The sequence below is a fragment of the Falco biarmicus genome, chromosome 1 (assembly GCF_023638135.1).
Source record: "Falco biarmicus isolate bFalBia1 chromosome 1, bFalBia1.pri, whole genome shotgun sequence".
NCBI lineage: Eukaryota > Metazoa > Chordata > Aves > Falconiformes > Falconidae > Falco > Falco biarmicus.
In genome coordinates, this window is record NC_079288.1 from 67,166,612 (window position 1) to 67,191,783 (window position 25,172).

The 25,172-nt window shown below is 34.9% G+C and overlaps 1 protein-coding gene across 1 annotated transcript in view; it reads left to right on the forward strand.

Moving 5' to 3' along the window:
- Positions 1 to 25,172, forward strand: part of SGCZ (sarcoglycan zeta) — a 222,824-nt gene that overhangs the window by 186,155 nt on the left and 11,497 nt on the right. The window contains exons 4-5 of the mRNA XM_056352775.1: positions 10,115 to 10,187; positions 23,315 to 23,438. Of these exons, the coding sequence (XP_056208750.1) occupies positions 10,115 to 10,187; positions 23,315 to 23,438 (197 nt within the window). The remainder of the gene's footprint in view (positions 1 to 10,114; positions 10,188 to 23,314; positions 23,439 to 25,172) is intronic.

A 25,172-nucleotide genomic window follows, 5' to 3' on the forward strand; every position in this document is an offset into this window, starting at 1 on the left:
TTTATATGTGTATTAGTGCCCTCTGCAGGGTGCACAAATGCACTTATCTAAATATTTGTTTATAATTTATCAATGGCATGGTAATTCCTATGTAGTAAAAATGCTACAGTAGAGCTATTTCAAAAATCTGGGTTATAGTCCTGCTGTTTTGTGGCTTCCTTTTGCGTAAATAAAACAATTCACTAAATTGTAAGAATGCAGTAGTAATTGCCACATAATCATAAAAAAAAAAAAATCAGTATGTTGCGGTAATGGCAAAGTAGAGAACAAAAATAAATGCACATTTATATATGGCATAAAGAACTGGCCACTGAAATCCATATAAAGCACCCTATGTATTGGTTTTAATGCTCAGGGTAACTTAGAGGACTGCTGGTATAATTAAAGTGAGATTTCCTAACAACCTTTCCCAGTTTAGATAAAATTCAGATGTGTCAACTGCTGACCAGATGTTGAAGGGAAAAACTTCAAGGTGCTTAGGTTGTGTGCATTGTTGCTCTAGTCTCAGTCATGTAACAGTAGTTAACTAACCTCCAGAGATGCCATCTTCTCTTTTTTGCATGTAAATTAAATATAAATAATCTGTACCTCTAATTTAGGCAACTAATGAGATGTCTAGACTTAATGGAGAAACTTTTGTTAAGTTCCTCTGAGATTTTGACTTTTCAAAATCAAACCATTTGTTTATGGAATATTTTAAGCAAAGGGCAAATGTGCTTTGCTTTTATCAAAAGCTAATCATTAATTCTTTTGTTTTAGAGCTTTTTGAAGCAAATTAGACAGACATTCCTGGCATTTTGTAGGTAGGCAGCAGTACATTATAATTTTTTTAGAAAACCTCAAAATAGGAAATTATTACTGGTTGTTCTTGAAACTAGGTGAGAAATAATTTTCTTATTCTCACTTTTTGTACTGAATACTACAGAAAAAAATTATAATCTGGGGGAGGGGAGGTAATGTGAGAATGAGAAAATTGTTTCTCACCTAGTTTCTAGTGCTTTTAGTAAAAATCAAGATAAAATAATAAGATAATTTAATTAGCCTTGAAGTTAAACCCTTCATTTTGTAGTCAGGCTGTCCGAGTTAATGTCCCATTCTTTTACACCCCAGGTGAGTCCCCTGGCCATAAAGCTATTGACTGTTGTTTGATAGTCCTCTTATTCATTGAATCATTCAATTTTCATCAAGGAAACAGCAATTCTGCTTTGTAACTGATAAACTATTCATTAGAGCATAAGCCTGGGTGTTCCAAATCCTAGGGTTATCTTCTACAACAAAGTGAAAATACAGTATTTTTTATCTATTGAATACAAAAATATTCCTTTTTTTTTTTTTTTTTTTTTTAATGTATACAAGGACAACTTTTGCTCTGTGTTCCACTCTTGGGAACCCTGAATCATTTATACCATTCCACCAGGGAGAGCAGGAATGAGTAATATTATAGCAGGGGTCTGCTAAAGGCCACCCAACCAGGAAGGCCACGTGGATGAAGCCCTCTATAGACAGATATGAGCTGCTTCACATTCACAAGCCCTGGTCCTCATGGGGGACTTCAACCACCCTGGAGTCTGCTGAAGGCACAACACAGTAGGGCATAGGCAATCCAGAAGGTTCTTGGAATGCATTGTTCATAACTTCCCTCTCCGAAAAGGAGAGGTGCCATGCTGGACTTTGTTCTAACCACCAAGGAGGGGCTGGTGGGGAATGTGAAGCCTAAGGGCAGCCTTGGCTGCTGTGACCACAAAATAGTGAAGTCCAAGATTAAGGCAATGAGGGCACACAGCAAGCTCACTAGCCTGGACTTCAAGAGAGCAGACTTGTCCTCTGCAGGGATCTGCTTGTCAGAGTACCATGGGATAAAGCCCTGGAGGGAAGAGTGGCCCGATAAAGCTGGTTAATATTCAAGGATCACCTCCAAGCTCAGCAGCAATGCTTCCCAACAGAGATGAAGTTGGGCAAAAATGCAGGAATCCTGCATGGATGAGCAAGGAACTCTTAGACAAACTGAAACGCAAAGAGGAAGCCTGCAGACGGTAGAAGCAAAGACAGATAGCCTGGGAGGAATACAGAGAAACTGTCCAAGCAGCCAGGGACCAAATTAGGAAAGTTAAAGCCCTGATAGAATTAAATCTGTCCAGGGACATCAAGGGCAACAAGAAAAGCTTCTATAGGTACATCAGTGATAAAAGGAAGACTAAGAAAAACATGGGCCCTCTCTGGAAGGAAATGGGAGACCTGGTTACCCAGGCCATGGAAGAGGCTGAGGTAGTACCTGACTATTTTGCCTCGGTCTTCACCAGCAACTGCTTCAGCTGCACTGCACAAGTTGCAGAAGACAAAGGCAGTGACTGGGGGGATGAAGAACTGCCCACTGTAGGAGATCAGGTTGAACACCATCTAAGGAACCTGAAGGTGCACAAGTCCATGGGACCTGATAAAATGCTTCCACAGGACCTGAGGGAACTGGCGGATGAAGTGGCTAAGCCACTATCCACCATATTTGAGAATTAGTGGCAATTCAGTGAAGTTCCTATCAACCAGAAAAGGGGAAACATGACCCCCATTTTTAAAAACAAGAGAATAAAGGAATACTGGGGTGCTACAGGCCTGTCAGTCTTGCCTTGGTGCCCAGCAGGATCATGAAGCAGATCCTCCTGGAAACTGTGTTAAGGCACATGGAAAATAAGGAGGTGATTGGTGACATTCAACATGGCTTCACTAAGGGTAAGTTGTTCCTGAAAAATTTAGTGGCCTTCTACGATGGGGTTATGGTGTTCACAGATCAGTGAAGAGTGAGTGACATCATCTACCTGGACTTGCGCAAAGTATTTGACACTGTCCTGCATAACATCCTTATCTCTAAACTGGAGAGATGGATTTGACAGGTAGACCACCTGGTGGATAAGGAATTGGCTGGATGGTCACACTCAAAGAGTTGTGGTCAACAGCTCAATGTCCAAACGGAGACTGGTGATGAATGCCATTCCGCAGGGGTCCATACTGGAACCAGTGCTGGTTAACATCTTTGTCAGCACCATGGACAGTAGGATCAAGCGCACCCTCAGCAAGTTTCCTGATGGCACCAAGCTGTGTAGTGTGCTCAGCATGCTGGAGGGAAGTGATGCCATCCAGAGGGACCTTCACAAGCTTGAGAAGTGAGCCCCAGTGAACCTCATGAAGCTGAAAAAGGCCAAGTGCAAGGTCCTCCACCTGGCCTGGGGCAGACCACAGTATCAACACAGGCTGGGTGGAGAATGGAATGGGAGCAGCCCTGAGGAAGACTTGGAGGTGCTGGTGGATGAAAAGCTCAACATGGCCCAACAATGTGTGCTTGTAGCCCAGAAAGCCAACTGTATCCTGGTCTAGATTTAGATTAGATATTAGGAAGAAATTCTTTACTGTGCGGGTGGTGAAGCACTGGAACATGTTGCCCAGAGCAGCTGTGGGTGCCCCATCCCTGGCAGTGCCCAAGGCCAGGCTGGATGGGGCTTTGAGCAGCCTGATCGAGTGGAAGGTGTCCCTGCCCATGGCAGGGGGATTTGAACTAGATGATCTTTAAGATCCCTTCCAATCCAAAAAAACATTCTATGATTCTATGATTTTAAGAAAAATGTAAACCTGGCCATCAGATATAGATAAATATGTATGTATAGGGGAAAAAAATAAATCAGTTTTTAGTTTTTAGTAATTTACTGTGAAATTTAAATGTAAGTTTTAAATCTATTCATATATCTACCTTTTATAACTTTTCAAGGAGACTGTATCAATTCAAGCAGAAAATAGTTCTAGTTAATCATTTTTATTATTACGTGTATCTCCATCTGTCATATATCATAGTGGAAAGAAGTAAAATATATCATGAAAATTATTATTTTTAAAAACTTGTTCTTTGTAAACCCCTTATATATTTTCTAATTTCAATTATGTTTTGAAGAAATATTCAATTTTAATGTGAATTCTCAGCAGTTTCATTTAAATAGATGGACTTTTTTCATCCTAAAAGTAGCATTTAGAATAGCCATTTCCAATTACTAATTGAATTATGTTACTACTGTGTGCAATCCAAGCTTTATGCAAATAGATTCCATTTTGCAGCAGAGGAAACCAAGTGGTGGCCAAACATAGATTTTGGATGTGAACCTTCAAACAAGTATGTGGGTGAGCAACTGAATAAGTGTAATCCAGCTTCATTTGCATTGCAAGACAAGAGGTGTCTTAACTGCTCACCATTAGGAAGCAATGTTTCAAATGTTTGTACTCAACAGATTTTAAGATTACATTTAAGAAGATAAATACTGACTCTAGCAATTTTGCAAGTATTTCCTTGAGTTGTGATTTGCTTTGATCAAAATTTATCACATTGAAGATGCTGAATTTTAATCTATTGGGGAACTCATTCTTCTCATCTAAATGAAGGGCTCAGTAGGATTCTTGCTTTAGTAAGGTTGCCATACAGAAAATATGCATCAAACATTAGTCATGTTCAAGTGCCTTGAGTAATGAATCTAAATCATTCATTTTAGAATTTACATTTTAATAACAGCTTACGTCTGAAGACTTTGATGCTCATGCTTAAGTTTACAAGTGAACAGCTGCATCTAGTCAGGCCATACAACAGCTTCCTACCTATAATATACCTCCAACATGGCCACATCAGCATCATACCTGAAACTTTCACTATTTAATATTCATCAGTTCTGCTGTTGAGGGATTCCACAAGACTGAAAACCTAGAAATCATTCCAATCACATCTTCATAGAATAACATACTTACTTTTACTTTAGTTAAGTACACCTCCATAGCAAAAATCAGGTTGCACCATGCTTTTTTAATAGAAGTACCCAGCTAAATTACATTTCAAGACATTTATTAAAATTGCAAGTCTTGAAGAGCTGCACAATCAATATGTTGTCCAGAAGCTTCATTCTGACTCCTTTAGGTTTCTAATCTGACTCCTTTAGGTTTCTAATCAGCCCAAGATAAATCATAATAACTGGACTTTAAAAAAAAAACAAAAACAAAACAACAAGAATTTTCCACGATTTTTTCATGATCATAGATCTGCCTAGTTGAGTATTTCTGTTTTTTTCAGTCTGGCAGTGATCAGCTCTTCAAAGGTCCTAGTGTTGAACAACAGCTATCTAATCTCACAAAATTTTTAAATTTTAGCTATGTACACATGGTAAAGGAATTAAGAATTTAGTTATTTTATTGCAATTAAACTTTTTGAACATAAAGTCTGTGTTTTGAAGGTCTCTTCAATGGTAAAGGAATCGTGATTAAATATTTCCCTGTGAAACCTGTGGATGCTTTAACTTAAATAATGAGTTTGCAACAAGTAAAATTGCAAGCTTCAAAAATTATAAACATGTTACAAACTTCTTTAAACTCAAACTCAGAGGAGAAACCGGCATTACATTCTAATACATGCATAATCTCAGTAATTCATCATATTGCTACTTGACGTTTCTGAAAAACCTAGACAAAGATCAAGGCAGTAAGATTCAGCTTGTCTGGGATATTGCAATGCCATATAGTACGTGCACATCAAAATACTACACAACTCCACTGGCAGTACATTTGAGGTGATTTGCTTACAAGAATGATGTGAAGGAGTGGGATAATGCTAATATATGGCTTATTATTCACAGCAAAATAATTTATTAGCTTTTGAATCTTAAATTATCAACCCCTTCAGCTGGCATTCTTTTCACAAAAAATAATAATAATAATAAAAAAAAATAAAATAGCTCCACTAGTCAATATGATCAGGTGCTGGTCTGTTCATGCTAGTCAGTTATTAAGTCACTGAAAGGTACCAGGGGTGTTGTGTGGGCTAACTTATAAATCATGAAAGGATTATTTCCTGGTTAAATAAATGACAAGATTTCCTCAGCATACACATACATAAGCAAATATGGCACAAAATACCAGCATTGTACTTCCATTGTATTTATGAAACTTGTCACTTCCCAAAGGTTGAATTTAAGGAACATGCGAATTGAGCAAAAATTAGTAGTTTACACTGGTTTCTCTGAATTCTAAATATTCTCTTACAGCAGGAACATGTGACTAGTTCTTCTTGTAGTGAGAGGCTCACTTTTATTTGCTCTGTGTCAAAAAAATATGTTTTGTTAATCTGCTATGCATGAGGAGGTTTCTCTGTAAATACAGAATTGGATTTTTGGCCTTTTTGCCAGACTTGTGCAATTTAGTGAGTTTTCTCCATCAGCCTCTGTAGGAACTGGCATTCTTTGACCAGTAGTTTGCCTCCGCAGATGCTGCTTTCTTAGTGAAGTCTTTACTTAACTCATTCTCTTCTACTGGAAGCTGGAGGTGGGAGTAATTTTATTCAGTTACACTTACAGTTTTGATTTTACATCCTTTGTACATACTCTGTGCCCTTGCTATTTTATTTCCTGTGAAAGGTTCTCTTTTCACAGTTATCCATTCTAACTCATATTCCTCTGAATTCAGTTCCCCAACTACTTACTTTTGAGCTGAACTTGAAAGGACTTGAAGGTTCAAGTCTTTTCTTTATTCTTTTTTTGTATTCATTCATCTCTCTCTAGAATTTCACATATCTCAAGGTAGGCTTTGGTTATGATTCTGTAAGTCAGGGAATACAATTAATAGGTCCTTGTCTTATTTCTGCTAAAAAAATAGAAGTGTTTTAATATTGTAAATTATTAAATACCTAAAGTATATTTCTTTCATTAAAACAAATCATGGTATTCACTTTGAATCCTGATTTATATTGATACATTTATTATTCATAGAAAGGTATGTTTGTAGCACCATTTCCTAAGCAATACTGAACTACATGCGCTAACTTCCCAGCAAAGCACTACAGATTTACATATAGTAAATTAAAAGATAAAAAATACCTTCCTACATTTTTTTTTCTGTTCTGCATTTTTAAGTACTGCTGATCTATGTCTTTTATTTGCTGTACAATTCCTTTCCATTTTTCTTGATCCTGCAGTTTAACTCATGGAAACACATCACTAAATTCTGTATGGCTGATCTTTTTCTCCTTTCTTACTAAAAAAAAAGGTAATTGTAAGTACTTGCTTTTCTTCCAGTATAAAATACAAGGAATTAGAAATATTCTTGAATTTGCTGATAGCATACTTTTTGAGGATAAAACATTTACCACAAGAACTGTTATACTTCTACTTTTGAGGCCACATGAGAAGAAAAAAACATGTGAAATTATATCTTCAAATAGCAAAAGGATCATGTTTGGTTTGTTTTGTGTTTTAATTGTATTTTATTTAGTTATATCAGTTTATCCTTAGTTCTACCTGTCTGGATTTTAAGTCTGTTTGGACAAACTTGGTCTTTGTTTCCAAATTTCTATTTTGCCATGGAAGCAATGCCTTCTTGTCTTTTAAATAAATGCTGCTGAAAGGGAAGAAATCCTAATTTTGGTTTAGAACCAGTTGCCATTTATGTTTTGACATCAGTCTTTGCCTAATATTATCTTTCACACTTCTGATTGATTTAGTGTCTGACCCATACTATCGTGTTGTTTTATACCTATTGCATTAATTCTGCTTTTTCAAACATTACAGCTGTGATCTTCTCATAAGTAAAGACTGGCAATACTGGATCCTGCTGTTATTTACACCTTTGTAGTGCATTGCCACCTTCAAAAATAAAAAAAAAAGCCCTTGGCCTTGAAAGTATTTAATTTCGCTGATGAAAAAGATAAATGGGATCTTGAAGGACACACTTTGAGTTCTGATATTCAGTTCCCATAGATGACAATAAGCCTGGCTATACAGACATGTTCTTCCTGTCTCTTAAAGGTAGCAGAATTGCAAGGCAATGTCAGGTTTAAAAAGCAGCTCCTGCATAGCACCTCTGTGAATACTTTTAGGTAAAATGATATACTGGTTTTTTCCCTCCTGTGGTTCTCCATAACACTTAAAGAAGTTTTGTTATAGAAAGTGGATTTCGTTGTTTTCTTGTGAGATCTTAAACGTAGCAGTTGTAATGAAATTCTTTTCAGTATGTTTTGCCAAGATATTTGTAAAGCTTATAAATCTCTAGAGATAAAAAACTATGACTTCATTTCATTACTCTGAGAAAGTCCCTCTTTAGATACTCCATACCTGTACAGTATTTTACAATTAAGATTTTTTTATTTTTCCTGGTGCATAGCTCTTTGGATTTTTTTTAATGAAAATAGAGTTAAGAAAATTACTAACAATGACAATTTTCTGACAGTAATTTAGTTTAACACTTATGTAGATATTTTTTTTGGCTTCTTGCTCAGGACATTTTCTCTTTAAAAATGTAAAATGTTACTATCAATTAAGCATCGAATAACTTAATTCTGCTTTAAAATCCTGGTAAGATCAGTTTGATAAATATTACTGGTTAACCGCAAAAATGTCTAAATATGTTTCTCCATTAACAGCCAAATTTTCTGAAAATATTTGTTGAATATTTACATAAAATATAATTGAAAATACTTCACTGTATTTAAAATGTAACAATTAGAGTAGTGCCTCTATTCTACTGAGCACTTCTTTACACAGCTACTGTGAGGTATTGTTGGCATATTTTTAGTTTTACTCAGAAGTCAAGGCTCAGAACACAAGAAAACTTCTGTTGTTGAAATATGACAATTAATCCCAGAATATTTAGTAATCAAATGTAAGTATTGAAATTACATATATAAGTACAGTAATATGTAGTTTATTATAATAAAATAAAATAAAACAGCTTTTTTGCCAGTGATAGAAGGTAAATGCATTACCTGTTTTACACATGTTTTTGTTTAGTTCTTTCACCTTTACTAATGGTTCTCTGCTGGAAAGACTTTCACACACCTCTAGGCTATTTTCATTACACAGTGCCCAGTACACCACCTTCAGAGAAGGAAATTAAAAACTTACAGGCACATGGATATTGTTAAACAATCAAACAAACAAATGAAACCCTGAAGTTTATATGAGTGGAATACAAAAATAAAGGCATTGAACAAATCAGTAAACAGCTATAGACATGATGATAGGATTCAGGGTAAAAAAAAAAAAAAAAGACAAACTTTTGAACATAGGCAGTCTATTGTTATCTATTGAATGTAAATTGAATGGTATAAATGACTGTTATGCATTCAGTCCTTCTATCTGAGAGTTAAGAGAAATACTGATTTTATAATGCTGTTCCCTGCCTGTCAGTTTCTTGAGTTTGCTGTGATCAAATCTTTTAATTTTTCATTTTTCATTCCCTTTAAAAAATAATTGCGTTTTTAAAATGTATTGTCTAAATATTTGTCTTTTTTTCCAACACATTCATGAACATTTATCAGAACCCTCATTTTTTCATTGAAAGGGAGTTTTTAAATGAAAAATCTTGGTCATGTAATTCAACATATGGAATTATCATATACAACTTGGACTTAGTTATAAAAACTAAAATTCAATAGAGAATCAGTTCCATTTTAGGGAATAGTTGCCCGTTTGCTTTGCTTTGATTTTGAGTGCCCTGTAGGAGATACACGAGCATCTACTACCAACACTAAAACCAAAGGTCATTCCAGATAAGTCTTTTTAATTTTTTGAGAACAGAAGTTTTAAATGAGTAAGGTCTGATGGAGGGAAATTCTGAAACTGCCAGATATTAAGATTCAGAATAGGAACTTCTGGTGGTAGGCTGTTATTTCAAAACTTTTGAAAGCTTGGCTTCTCAATTTAAGTAATTAAAATGAATATTATGCAAAAAATATTAGACACTTCTACAATCTGGTTTTGTCAAACCTACCTACCTATGATATTGTTTTCCTGATCTGTGAAATAATCCATCTCCAAAGTGCTTAGATGACCATTCAGGCACGTCAGTCCTGAAAAGTTTAGATCTATAAATGTTTTCAGATTTGTTTAAGAAATTCACCTACTGATAAACAGAAGTCTAAAATTTCACATGATGTTGGTCCAGATTTTGATATAGAAATGCAAACCTAAAAATGAAGCAATACTGATAATAGTTAATACAGGATTAAATGAGATATTTTTCCTCAAAATGTCAATTTGTGGTCATACATTTTAATGTGTTTTTATTTTCCAAAGTAATTGTACTGTATTTTATTTATGTATTTTAGGCACGGAAGGGGCAGTGTTTGGGCACTCTGTGGAGACACCCCATATCAGAGCAGAACCTTCCCAAGACCTCAAGTAGGTGTTGTTCAAAAAGTTGTTTTAAAATCAAGTATTCTAAAGAATAATTAAGTCTTGATTCAAAGAAAATAACTGCATAGTAATATATACTGCCTATTTAATGACTCATACATATCCAAAACACTGGTAGACTCCAGTGTGTTCTAAGTAGTCAAAAAAAACCCCACAAACTTATATCACACAAAATGTAAAATACATTACTTTTTATATATTACTTGTCTCCTGTAGCAGAATTCTTGAGACTTATATGCTTCTGAGATTGAAATAATGAGGCACGTTTAAGGTCAAATGAGTGCAGTACTGTTCAATAGCATCAGACCCAGGTTTAGATTTTTTATGAGCTGTTACAGAATATATAAATCAAGTTAATGTAAAGAGTCCCAGATTTTTTTCTTTTACTTATGTTTCTAGGTTGTTGAGTCTTTTGAATATTGCACACACACACTTCAAAAATTCATTACCAAGTGAGGCTAGATTTGTAAATGTAAAAAAATCTGAAAACTCGATGTTTTCTATACATAGTCACAAAAGTTGAGAAATAAGTAAAGAGTAAACGATCAAGTCTAAAACTTACTAGAGCATCTATAGACTGAGAAAGAAAACAATTAGAAAGATTTATAGGGAAAGCTTTTTCTTGAAGTACATATATGTGCAGCACTAAATACTAATTCGTAATTTTTATGGATGACTAATGAGAATACATGACACTTCCAGAAAATCAAAGGTCCCTCCTTGTGTTTCTCTCAACAGAACTGGTGAGAAACAGTATAGACTTTGACCTGATTCTGCTATGATTCCTGAACATTATATCTCTCTCTCTCTTTACCTGCCCAGCAGTGTTTGCAATTAATTGCTACAGAAAAGCATTGTTAAATGTCCTTCCCTATATTTTTAAAGGCATTTAGGGTCATTAATCACTAATGATGCTGCAGAAATCATGAGCAGGAAGCTGCCAATGTGGACATGTTTGACCATTATATGTGGAGTGTAAGAAGTAAATGATTGTATCTGATTATTTATACTAAACATTTTAAGGCAATGTAATGGCTTGGAGCCCTCCAGAGGATTCTTTTAAGTAAATTTTTATCTTAAAAATCCCTATCACCTGCCAAGACTCCTGTCAGTCCCTTGTTGAGAGTTGTTGTAAAAGTGTTTATTAATGGTGACCACCAAGGCATGATGGTCTCTAATCAAAGGGAGTTCAGCAGAAATCAAAGCTGAGACATAACAAGCTTTTCTTTTTTCAGGGACCCAAACATTTGAGTAAGATGGTGGAACTTGTCTCACTCAAAGACTGTGGAGATGCTGTTTTGTCAACTTCTTTCTAATAATTAAATAATAATAACAGAGTGCAAATATATGGTAAACTCGATAACCCTGTATCTTCAGGATTAATTTCACCAAGGTTAAAAACACCTCATGTTGCTTGCGAAATTTACATATTGAGCATTCACCACATCTGTCTTTTGGCTTTATTCATTGCCATGATGCCCGTTGTTGTTTAATGTTTTCCAACTCTACCATTCCTTCAGCTCATTTTTCCAAGATGAACTTAAATTAGTGAGAATTTTCCATTCAACTTTCTGCCTACTCATTAACAATGAACTTAATCCAAACTTCTTATTAAAAAGAAATTATGAAATGGAAACCCTTACTGTTTGGTCAAGCAACATTATCTTATGTGTAAGTGATTTTATTCTTAATATATTCAGTCTGTATTGTGTTCTGAAAGTTTTTGTACACATGTGCTACTATATATTAGTTGGGATTCAGTGATATTCCTTTTTTCAAATTCTCAGGTCATTTTAGTCTTCCTAAAATAGTGACAATTACTATTAGGACAGAGATTTCTTGGCTTTTGGCATGAATGTTTCTAGAAGAGAACCTGCAGGCCCTTTTAATCTTGTAGCTTGAAAGAACCATAAATAATTATGGGTTTGTGTGATACTTTCTGACAGCAAAATACAGTTAGAACCTTAGATCATGTATATCCTTTGAAAATTCCAGTTACCATATGCTTTTCAATCTTATTTCAAATGATTAAAAAAAAAACCAAAACAGAACAGTTGTTTTTTTTAAAAAAAGTTTAAGCCCTGCATTAATTTTCCGGAAAGAGAAATTGAATTATCTGCTATTTTTTAATATTTTTTTTCTAATTTGAAGAATGTTGTCATAAAGGAGTGATATAGCATTTATATAAATGTTTGCCAAATATGCCTAAACAGAATGGTCACCAACCCTAACATAATATTTCCCTGTGGCCTCAGAAGCTACGCCTGTCACAGAAACAAAACAATACTAGAACACATTTTCTGGCCTCAGGTCCAACTGATACAACTACACTGATATTGTAAAATTATTTTATCCCCTAAAACAGAATAGTTGCATCCTAAATCCCAAGTAGGAATGGTCTTTAGTATATGCTACCCTCCAAATATTGCCTGCAAATTGTTTGGGAGAGTAATAACTGATTCTCAATTGACTGTTAAATATGTCTGCAACTGTTTAGCTGCTTAGATGATTAAGTTCCAGTGGTCTGGCCTGGGTCCTAGCACTTTTTAATGTTTCGGTAGAAACTTAGCCAAAGTGTCCAGTAGACCATACTAATCTAGGCAATCCTAAACCAATGTATTTTTCCAAATATTGTATCCTTATGCTTGGGACTTTTGAAATTAACCATAACACCAAAGAGTTTGCTGAGTTGACATCAAAATTCATTATTTTTCAGTGGACACAGGTGATTGCAGTTTGACAGCAAGTTGCAGTGCATAAATGTAAATACATTAGACAATGACAATACTTGTATACAGGGCTGAAAGACAAAAGATTTTTTATTAGATTGTTAATTAAAATATAAATGATCCCATATTTTTCATGTAGGAATATATTTTTTTGGTGAGGTAGTAAAGCTCAGGCATCAAGCTATGAATGTATTTAAATAATACCTTTGTTTTTTTGGTTTGTTTGTTTGTGGTGGTTTCCCCCCCCAAAAAAAAAAAACCAAAAAAACAACAACAAAAAAAAAAGATAGATGCTGGAAAACTATTCATAACCTTGGATATATAAAACAATTCACTACTTAATTTTAAAAATTAAATTCTGACCACCTTGATTACTGGGAATATAACTGAACTATAAAATTTGGATAAAGATTTTAATACCCACAAGGCTCATAATGTTTGCCACAAAAATCCTGGGATTTTAGCTCAATCTACTTTGGACAGGGAGCCAAAAAGAAAAAGTCAGATTCATATTAATTTCACATATCTAAACTTTGCCTTAGCCACTTTGTTCTATAGCCAGATTTTGAGGTCTTCAGACAGAGAAATATCTGTAATATTTGCTATTAAAAATGTGCTGTGTAAAAATAAAAATCAGTTGAGATTTAAAATAATTCATTCCTATGTGCCCAGCCACTTCAGTCACATCTTTCTCCTGTCTTACATTTTCAAATAATAGCTAGGGAGGTTTTGCTTTCAGAAGATGTTTTTCTATGATCCTTTGTGAAAGCTGGTAAGCCCTTTTGTGTCAAATCCCAAAACCTAATTAAATCTGACTTTCATTAGCTGGGATAAGTAGCATAAAAGAATCATGCCTGAGAATCAGGAAAATGAATTATATCTTAATAATTTAATCTTCATATTTCTCTTGCTACTTTTTCTCACAGGAATACAGTTAGGAAAACTAAACTGGCAATATAATAGGTCCCCAAATATTGTTTTTAGGCTAATAGTGCATTAAAACATGGTGCACTAATAAGTAACATCCATGCACAAAAGAGGCAGACAGTAGTTAAATGCAGATAGCTTTGCCCTCAGTAACCTCTTTAATAAGGAGGTAAATTAATTTGTTGTTGTTCTCTGGGGATAACTGCAAGATCAAATTACTATGCAGATAGGACACAGCAGGAACAAAAGGTAACTAGGTATGGCTCTTAAACTGAAAGAATAATTTGCTTTAAGGTTCAGTGACAATGATTGTGTTTGACTTCGGAGAAGGGAAAAGGCTCTAGTACAAACAGATATGAAGGAAGAAAGTGTTGCTATCAAAATAGATAGCAAAATTGCTTGGGTTTCTTGTGGTTAATTTAGGGTACTGGATAATCTCTATCCCTGATCTGTGACTGAATTGCATGTGAAAATAAGGTAAAATAACCAAAATTTATAATAAAGCTTTCAAACTGGAAGACAGACTCTGTGGGACTGATGGTTTGGTAAAGGCACCACTTCTAGTGACTCTTTTAACCCATTTTTTCCATCCATTTCATCTAGTCTGTTAGTCCCTTTAGTCTGAACTCAGCAATACACAATTCTTTATAATATTATTTTAAAATTTTCATTAAAAAATATAATTATTAATGGCTTGAAGACAGGTAAAAATGAGGATGAAATAGAAAGTGGGTAGATTATGACAATTCAAAGAAATATTTTTTCCCTTGATAAGATACCAGATATGCTGGAAAAGAGTAAATAGGTAGATCTCCCGTTGGAGTTTAAGTATTTAATATAGTGCTATATCTAACGAGAAATAAAAAAGGCAAGACAGAGAAGATTGTATTTAAAGAATTATTAAGTGGTATATAATAAACATATATTGTTAAATCCCTCCTTTAGCCTGGAGGGAGATTGAAAGGAGAGTTTCTTCAGGACTGATCTTATTTACAGTTTTAATAGCTCTGTGCTAGAAGGAAGTACACAGGTTTGGAAGGTTTGGAAGCACTGGCAATCAGAAGATTTTGAGCACTGAAATTAGAATATTATGAACCTCAACAGTATGATGGTGAATATTGGATGACATATTAAATATAAATTAGCATTCTGCCTCTCAGATGCAAGAGGTTCTGGCATAGCCTTTCCAAAGGAAGAACAGTGACAACTAAAATTCTTTATTATCAGTGACTGGATTATATTTGCTTTATAATTATGCTGTGCCATGGTTTCAGGAACACACAGCTGGGCTCCAAGCATAGCTGTCTCAGGCTAACAGGGTTATAAGTGTAAATATAATACTCTATGAATCCTATCTCAAAGCCTGTATAAAGCTTGGAGCAATAGCAAGCATTTGCATAGAGCTGAGTTAATGAAAGATCAGGCAACTTTGCAGATTAGTGTAAAGGCAGCTGAGGATCATTCTTTACATAAAGCCCGCTCAGGTCTAATAGCAGCTGTGACCAGCTGAGGTGCTCAAGGGTCCCAGGTGGAGACCCTCGGGGTTTCAGCAGCACGCTGCTGCCTGCTTTCAGCTCCAGCAAGGCTTGTTGCATCTGAGGTTGCCTCAGGGCTACTAAGCTACTTCTAGACCCAAGCTGCTGCTGCTTATTCAAGAAGTTCTAGTTCCAGGTAGGTCCAGCCTAGGAGTAGATATGAAAGCACATGCTTTGTTCAAGTATTTCATTTTCATAGATGTTCCAGGTAGTAGCGCTTGACTGTTTTTCTAAATGGAAATTGAACAACAGTCCTCAGTGCCTGGGGGCTGATGTTCGTGACACCAGAACTCATTTCTGAAGTGCTTTGGACTCTAAACCAAATAAAGTCTTGTTGCACCACACTTGCATGCTCCTTTTTGCTGTAGTTTTTCTAATTAAATGTAATTTGATATACTACCTATAGCCTATAAACCTTGTACTATACACCATTAAGGCCAAGTTATCCTCCTGTAGCATCCATAATATTTTCACTTCCTGTCTTTCTTATGATTTTAAGTGAATAGCCTTACTACTGCATAAGTAGCAAACTACTACTAAAAAGTTTTGTGTTATTTTCATTTGAGCAACATTTAATTTCCTTATGCTACATGTCTCCCCAGAGATGTTTTCACTCTAGTTGTTTTTTTTCCCCTTCCTAGGAGTATCTCCATTTTCTATGCCACCTTTCAGCCACTTTCCTGAGAAAACAAGGCTTCTAATTTTGCTGTTTGTCTATCTGTTCTCTCCCTTATTATCCCTGATAATTTGTTATGCAGCTAGGCAGTTTCATCCATGTTCAGTAGAAGGCAAAAGATCCTTAATTTTCTATGTTTTCTGCTAACTAGTGCCCAACTGGAGATGCTAACAGAAAATCAGCCAGTATTATTAGTCCTTACTGATATCAGTTTACTCATTTGTATACACACGATTTCAGACTACCCTCAACTTTGACATATCTTGCTTCACGGGCAGGTCACTGGAGTTTCTAGCAGTATTGTGGTTGTGGGTGCAGAGGTTATGGTTTGGGTTCTTGCCCTAGAACCATGTTGAGCCAAGCAAAGGATCTGAAGCTCATGCAGGATGGCTATAAGAAAAAGAAGGTTCAGAGGATGGGAGGTTGTGTGGTGAATAGTTACAGAGAGTACATGAGTTTGTAAAACTATTAGTTCCACAGTTTTCCAAACAGCTCCTATTGCTTATATCTGTAATTATACAGAGAACTGCAGATGTAACCTAAGCAATAGAGAAGAATGAATGATTTTGCATGGCTTATCCTGCAATTTTCATCCTATTCTCAGTTGTATTTCAAGATAGAATTCACAGCTGAGACGAGAGAAAAAAGCTATTTGGCTTCTTCATAAAAAGTGACTCAAAGGGAACTGACCAAACCTTTTCTGAATTTTTTTTTTTCTTCTAAACGGGCTGTTTTCTTCTTGGGCTGTTTAAATACAGTCCAAGTATGAGCCACAGGAGAGTCTATTCTAATCTTTGTGCTATGCTTATTCTGTAGAGGTTGAAGAAGAGCTGTTAAAAGGATTTCAGCAGAATAATTTTCAATGAGATGCAGTTTTCTCTAGATGTGGATCAAAATTATGTCACAGTTTTTCTCAGCTAAAATGTATCTGTTTATATTATCTAAAGGCCCTTTAAGAAAACAGTATTGAAAATATCATTAGAGGATTACAGGTGTTCCAGACTGTCACTTCCCAATCAGGAAGCTAATGGTTTTCTAAAGTAAGAAGATTTTATGTCAACCAGTTCTCATGTGTTTCCAGTTGTTCAAAGAGCCCAGTTTTGCTCTTCAGTCTCCCCCAGGCACTTTATGTTCAGATCTTACTCGACAGCCACTTGAGTGTTCTCTGTGGGCATGTTGCTTCAATCCTTTTCTGCCAAGATAGATTTCTATTTCAAGAAAATATATTCTGAAAGACAACTGAGGTAAGGGAGCTATTTCTGGAAATAAAATGAACTTCATGTAAGGAGTTCAGCGGAGTAGCAGGGCATGTGTAGAAGGGGTTTCAGATCAGAACAAAAGTAAGGAAGATTATAGGAAGGTGAATGTTTTGAGTGGAATAGGGGTAGCTCTAAGATTTCAGGGCTATGAAGATTTTTTTTTTTTCCATACCTTTTCTTAAGGGACTACTTTGGATTGTGCCATATCCAGATCTTTGTCTAACAGTATGAACTCCCAAGCATGTTGTGGTATTTCTTTAAGACATGAAAACTCAGATTCTATACTCTACAGTTCTACTGATTTTGTTGGTTTTCGAAGATATCAGTTTTAGTGGACTTTTCATTCTAGAAGGCATGATTTATTACTGCCTGAGATTCCAGTTAGGTTTTTGGTTTATTATGTTCTTAATATTATTTTGGATTTTGATAATTTTCTTGTCTTTAGCTATTCTGGCTATGTCCCCACCCACTCTAAGAAACAACCATGCATTAAGTTCTCTTTAACCTTCCTCACATCACCTGCTCATTTTGTCAAGCTCTTGCTTTAAACATTTGCTCTGTCCAGCACTCCTTATCATTCCTTGATGCTCCTTCACTTTTTCTAGTCCTTTAATAACATTGCTGAAAACTCTTCAATGACATTTTATTCCTTACTTTTCCTACTCAGTAACTTGTGTCTTTTACATTCTCAGAAGAGATCCTTTATTTCCCTTATGTGGGGAAATTGTTTTTCTGATTTATCATCTATGTCAAATAATATTAAAATATTCAGTTGTTTCAAGTGTTGCTATGACAATGCAGACCCACTGAACTGAAACCAGTGACATGAACAGGGCAATTAGAACTCAGATCTGAGCCCAGTGAGGTGATTTCTGGGTTAATGAGAATTTCAGGAATTATAATAAGGGCATGCTGACACATGCCAAAGTCAGTGACATGCAGAGCATGGACATAACGTGAAATGTTATGCTGAATGCCATTCTACTGTTCTGCTTTCAGTCAAGAAAGCTTCCTCTTTATTTAAGTTTATTGTCCATGAGTTAAAAATTTGGATATTGGGGGGAAAAAAAAAGTCATGTTAATATTTAGTGGTTTAGGCCATTACCTATTCCATAAAACATTTAGTTAACTTTGTCCTATTTAAGACTCGTGCTGTGTAGTCACAAAATATTGTGCCCTTGAAGGTTAGGTTCCCACATAAATCAAAGAAAGCTTCATATGAGCATCTGAGAATTTTGCTTCCTTGTAAAGGATAGCTGATGATTAGTGAACAATACTAAGGATTCATGAGGCCTGCACACTGACTGTTGTAATTCAATTAAAAAAAAAAATCACCCTGAAAGTATAAGCATTTAGTTAAAAACATCAGAATGCAACAAGCTTCAGGTAAAATAACTATTCTGACAACGATTTGTATGTGTCTTGCAAATATGTGGAGGTGTATCAAAAAGAGTTTTTTAGTCACATATATGTTAAAAGGTGCATTTATAATCTTGTAAATAGTATAAGTAATGAGAATGAAATGAGTGAATAGTAATTTTCTTTTCATAGCATTCCCACTGTGATGTCAAATGCAGTTAATCAAGAATCCTCTGAATAGTTACAATATCTTAAAAATGGCTTCCAGTTTTTTTGTCACCATGATCATCAAAGTCCCTGGCTATTCTTTGTGGATAATACTGGAGTTTGCAGCCTGACTTCCAGGAAAGGGACTGAATGGAAACCCTAAGTTTTTCTAGCAACATCCGTGTTCAGTGGCCTCTTTTAAGGACTCTTGGTCTCACTGGAGGACTCTTGAAACCAGTTTCCTTGAGTATCAGGGCAGCCAGCTCCTCTTTTCATAATAACAGAAATGAAAAAAAAATATATTTAAAATCGTTTGAGGTTTCTGGAAAAAGACATTTTCAATATTTTTTTTTTCTTAAATATCCTTCATTCTAATTTGGAACAAAATGGAGGACGGCCCTGTGTTCTGTGGGGTTTCAGTGTTGGAAGTGCTTGTTTACAAGGAAGAAGTAGGAAGAGGGATAGAGAGAAGCTTGGCACATCCTTTTGCCTTCCCTTCTCCTCTTTGTGTATCTTACCTCTCGGCAGACCCAGTCTGACACAACTCTTTACCCATAGGCAGCAAGATCAATTACACCATTATTTTAATCTATAGAAATCTAGAAAGAGCTTACCAAGGCAATGTTTCATTGGTTTTATATTTGCAAAATGTTTGTTTTGGTTTTTTTTAAGTAACTGTATTCCTATGCTAACTGAAAGAAGCCACAGCTGATGTTGGCAAAACCATCATATATAAAAGTTAAATACTGGGGAGTATTGAATGATTTCTTGACCCCCAGGTGTAAAGATGCCAGTAAAGGGTAAATGAGTACCTGCTTTAGATGTGCGACCTCTAGTTGAGAGCATATTTTTCAATCCCCTGTTTTGGATACAAATTCCAAATTGGTAGAGGTTCATATCAATAGTTTTACTAAGTAGCATGGGTTGGAACCACTTCTTAAATACACATGAAGCAAATATGTTATTCACATCTGCACAGGGGAATCTTCTATTTCCTTCTATTATAAGAAATACCTTCTGCTAACCAGCAGAGCAAAATTAACATAGATAAATTATATCCCATGTGAATACAAGGGATGTGCAAAAGGTACATGAAATTTCTTAAAACCCAAAATGAAACCTTTTGGTTCATTTATTAAATTATTTACCTTAAATACAATCTAGGTCAGCTTGTAAACAGAAAATACGAAATGAAAAATAAATGTTTTTGCATTTCTGATGAGAAATATTTTAATACCTTCAAAGGAACATATTCAAGATATTTGAAGATTCCTTTTTTTAGCAATAATTCTTTAATAAATTCAACTCAAATTCATATAGCTTTGATCCTCTGAAATTTGTTTGGTTTTTTTTTTTCACAAATTAAGCATTGATTAAAAAAAAAAGAAAAAAGCCCTTCTCTGCTCTGGATAGCTCATCTGTCTGTATCACATATAGTGTATTGACAGATTGTATTATTTAAAAACCCCTTTTTGAAAGCCTCTTCCCTGCAGTGTTGTATTTTCTGCCAAATAACAGCAGTAGGTACCTTCTCCATCATAGCTGTTTGTTGTATGGAAAAAAAAAAAAGAAAAAAGAAATTCTATGAATAGGGTTCCGTCATAGATGTAAATGCCACTGTGACAGACCATCAGTAAATCTGAAAGGAAAGCAAATTCTTGATATGCTATTGTAATAATGCAGTTTTCCTTGGAGGGATGGGTATTACAATGAGGAGGGTTACAATAACTTTATAGTAAAGATTAAAGCTTTCAGAAATGTGACAGAAAGAAAAATATTATAAACAGCTGCATATCAAACCTCATTTATCACCAAGCATTAAGGAAATAATCTCTCTATGTGTGTAGACTCTTGCATTTCCAGTAGCATGCTGCAGACTGTACAGTTAAGTCACTTTTCAGATGTAGATCATCCAAAGAACAATAAGAAAAGTAAGTTTGTAACTGTAAAACAGATTTAGGCATTACATTTTCCTAATAGATGGGTGGTGTTTTAAAAACTACGCCGCTATCTTCAACCATTCACTGACATTTCTACCACATTATTTGATTTCGGAAAGCTGCTCAAAAAAAATCTATTGTCTGAAAAGGAAATTTGTTCTCCACAGTGTGTAGAAGGCTGATACTAACTTCTTCTCAAGTTCAGAATTTAATTGCCTAAATATCTTCATTCCACCCAAACTGGAAGTCATTTATGTTAATATAGTTCATAAGAAACCATGATGAAACCAGGCAAAACTACTCTGTCATGTGTTTTGGAAAAATAAAGTTTATTCTTCAAACAAAATCATAGTTTCTTGAAAGATACATCTAAATCCATTTTTATTGTCAATTTCTTGAAAAATTTCAATCAAGTCTGGGGGTGGGTTTGATGTTATGAAACCAGAAATATCTGTGACACTGCTAATACCCATCAATTCAATGTAATAAATGTAGTTAAGAGAAATTTAATCTTCATTATTATGAAATGACAGCTGAAAACACTGTGTTCATTTTCCTAGAAAGTAAGATATAAATCACAAAAATCTGCTGCTGAAAAAAAATATGCTGCTGATGGATGTATCCAGTTGTTTAACATTTATACAATTCCGTTTCCTTTTAAATTCAGGGTAAAAACTCATTAAGGTGACAGAGTATTTTCAAAAGTCTAATTTCTAAGCTTTACCTTTTACATGGTTTCTAAAAGGTTTTGGAAGCTCTTTTTCTGCTGTCTTATACCCATCAGAAGTTCACAAATCATCGCTTGAAAAACACATGTACATGATTAAATAATTAATGATATTTGGATTCTTCCCGTGTGCAAAGAGCTGCAGAACCTTCTATTAACTTCTCCCTACAGGGTGTCAAAAAAAAAAAAAAAAAAAAAAAGAAAAAAAGAAAATGGCAGAACAGAATAGTAACAGAAATATAGACTTTTCTGCTGCTTTTATCTATAAGTATCCCATGTATGCTTTTTTTTATACAGGTAGCTACAAATAGTGTTTTTCTCTATCTGGACACATGCTTTTAATAGTTTCATTTTGTGTTGCCAAATAATTGCTTTCCTTCCGCCACTCCCTGTTCTCTATTAAATGTCAGCGACATGTAACAAACAAATATTTCACAGACACCATCTCAATAACTTTGCATGCAAATGTGGCATTTTGGTTTCAAAATGATAATTCATAAGTATTCTGAACACTTAAAAAAATCAATAGTTCAAATACACTGAAATTCTCTTGTTCCATTGCTTGACAGCTTTTTCATTTGGCTTTTCTGTAGCAAATTTCTTGATAAAATATTTTTTCCTTTATACCTTTAGTACCTCATTATATTTTTGGATGGATGTGACCTAACACTCAAAATACAATTTGTTGAAGAAAGAAATACACTGTTTTCTTCAAGCTACTCATTCTAGACATTTCTACCATTAATATCTTTCATCTTACAAAAAACCTTTGTTCATGTAAAGTGGAACTGTGTTCTGCCATAATATTATTGTGTCATAAAGAGATTAAAAGATTTATCTCCCTCTTAACGGGGCTATGCGATAAGTCTAGAGCTGAATACAATTAGAATCCTTTTTTTTTTTTTCCCTAGTTCAATAGTTTTCATCCAATCATCTTTCCTAGTCAGTGTGTGAACACAACTTCTATGAAATCCTTGCATTAGTACTTCCCTTTCAAGAAAAACCTGTACAATACTGTGAGATAACACAGCTAAGAAAGTGTCATAGTTCTGCATTAAGGTCGTGGAGGATCGTGAGTATAGGACAGAAAGAAATTGAAAAACTGACAGTAGGACAGTAGCTGCTTTGAGGAAAGATACCAGAAGCCAGTGATATTTCTCTTAACCCTATTATAACAGGGTTAAAGAGCATAATGACTATTCTGAAGAAAAGAAAAAAATGTACAAAAACTGCACAATGATAGAGACATAACAGATTTTTTTTCTCTTCTTCATATATAGTGCTGCTAGACCTACAAGAAATATGAATGAACCTGTGAATACACTCATTCTAATCAGTTTTACATCATTATTTAAAACTTTTTATTTTCTTTTTATCTAGTTGAACTTTTGTCATTGGTCACTAAGCAGACTGTAGTTATTAACCTGGCATTACAGAAGCACTCACAGATGTGTGGATTTTTAAGTACCTATATTTCAGTATTAGTATAGTCAAGTAAATTGGGTAATAATGCCAGAAAGCATCACTAAGCAGAGAAGCTTATATCAGTATATGCTGAACTGTCTCAAACAGGAATAGATTTAAACATACTTTTTTTTTTCTTTGTCCAGTTCATAAAGTGTAGTGAGAGAACCACATGTATAACTAGTTTCTACTGCTTTACCATTCAAAACCTTTATATCTACATGCATTGTAGGTTTTGAGACTGAGTGGGTTTTGATGGTTGGATTCAGTGATTCTTTTTGTCTTTCAGACTTGAATCTCCTACGAGATCTTTGGTGATGGAAGCACCCAGAGGAGTGCAAGTCAATGCAGCTGCAGGAGACTTAAAGGCTACCTGTAGGAAAGAACTGCACTTACAGTCCACAGAAGGGGAGGTAAGTTACAGCTCTGCCCATTGTAATGCAAACAGTGTGAGGACAGTTTATTCTGCAGCAAGGTAAACATCACAGGAAGTGTTCTGCGTTTGCCTGTCTTAAAGTAATTTTGGTTTCGCTTGCTCAGTTATTAATACTTATCTGCTTTTTTCAAATATTTGAATCACTAAGTTTTATTCACAGTGAAATCTTGTTATATTAAAAATAATTCTTATTTATATTCATTTAACTAATAGTCAAGGAAAAAGCTAACCAGTCCTTCAGCGCATCCGTGGGATAGAGACAGCCAAGCAATAGTAGTAAAAAATTACTCTGGTTGAATCTGACAAACTAAGAAGAGAAGTTTGGATTAATTTGGATTTAAATTTCATTAAACAAATTTGTTCTACATGTGATTTTTTTTTCCTTGAACTATTACTATCTCTGTAACAGAGACAGAGTACTTCAGTGGTATGTTCACGGTTTCATCAGTGTCTTGTTTCAGTGATCAGCCCAACATAAAAACATTTTGGTATAGATTCTTCATGTGTAAACCTGTGCAAACTCACGAAAATTATTTTAAATTGGGTCACTGGTTTCACTGGCAATCCTTGTACTGCAGAAACGCATGAAAGATTACTGGTATGAAAGCACTTTCATCTTCAATCCTTAAAATGATATAACATTAAAAAGACTTGAGCAAGGGTATCAAAGGCACTCAGATTGCTATTAGGCACTTTGGAGAAATGGATAGGTTTTCAAATTGTTCTCCATGGGACTTGCCAGGTTACAGCATTTTGTCTTTATGATTATGAAGACAAACTGGTTGTTTAATGTAGCTATCTTATTGGGAATGGAGCTTTTTAGAATTTTTTTGCCTTTTGTGCTTTATTATGTATTTTCTACCAAATGTTCCCCAATACTTTATGAACTATCCAAATAAACAATAACAAACAAAACCACCATTCACATCTGTGACAGATAATCCCCTGCAATGCACTCTTTGTATTACAATGTAGTCAGGAACAATTTTGGTCAATATGCTGCATCAAAAGTCTGTTTTGATAACATTTTTCTATTGATGCAAGTGTCTGTCCTGCATAATTAAAACACAACAATTTCATAATTCAGAGCCTCAAATATTTATATGCCAAATGCTCCATCTTATTTCTGAGTTTCTCCAAAAGCCAGCTCTTCCCGGTCTCTCATCTTTACTTACCACCTCTTCAAATATCAAGTCTTTGTTACTGTTTCCTAAAGTTGCTGAGGTAGCAGTAAGGACAATCTAATCCTCTTTTAACAGCAAATACTGTCCTCCATCCCCCTTGTCCTTTCTATTGGTATTTTTATTACAGGAGTTACAGCTTCCTGTAACCTTTTTTGCTTCTCCTCCATAAATCCAAACCTTACCCAGTCTAGTATGTTTCCTAATTTATTAACATAGTTTTTTCACCTGCAATGTATTTTTTTTCTTTCACTAAAACATAATATTCAAATGGAAATGAAAAAGCAAAAAATAAAACCAGACTGTTACCGTTCCTCAGTCCTGCATGATCCCTGAGGCAACGGTTGTATGTCTTGCTTTGGTACCATGCATCTGTGTGGTGCTTTGTACAAATATTTAATCTGTGAATTCATCAGTCATATTTTTTTTCTGTATCAACGCTGTGAGTTTATCGCATGACTTCTAATTTTTTTAAAGTATTTACTATGACTTACTGAAAAGGTAGTTTGGGAAATAATAGTCCTGTGACA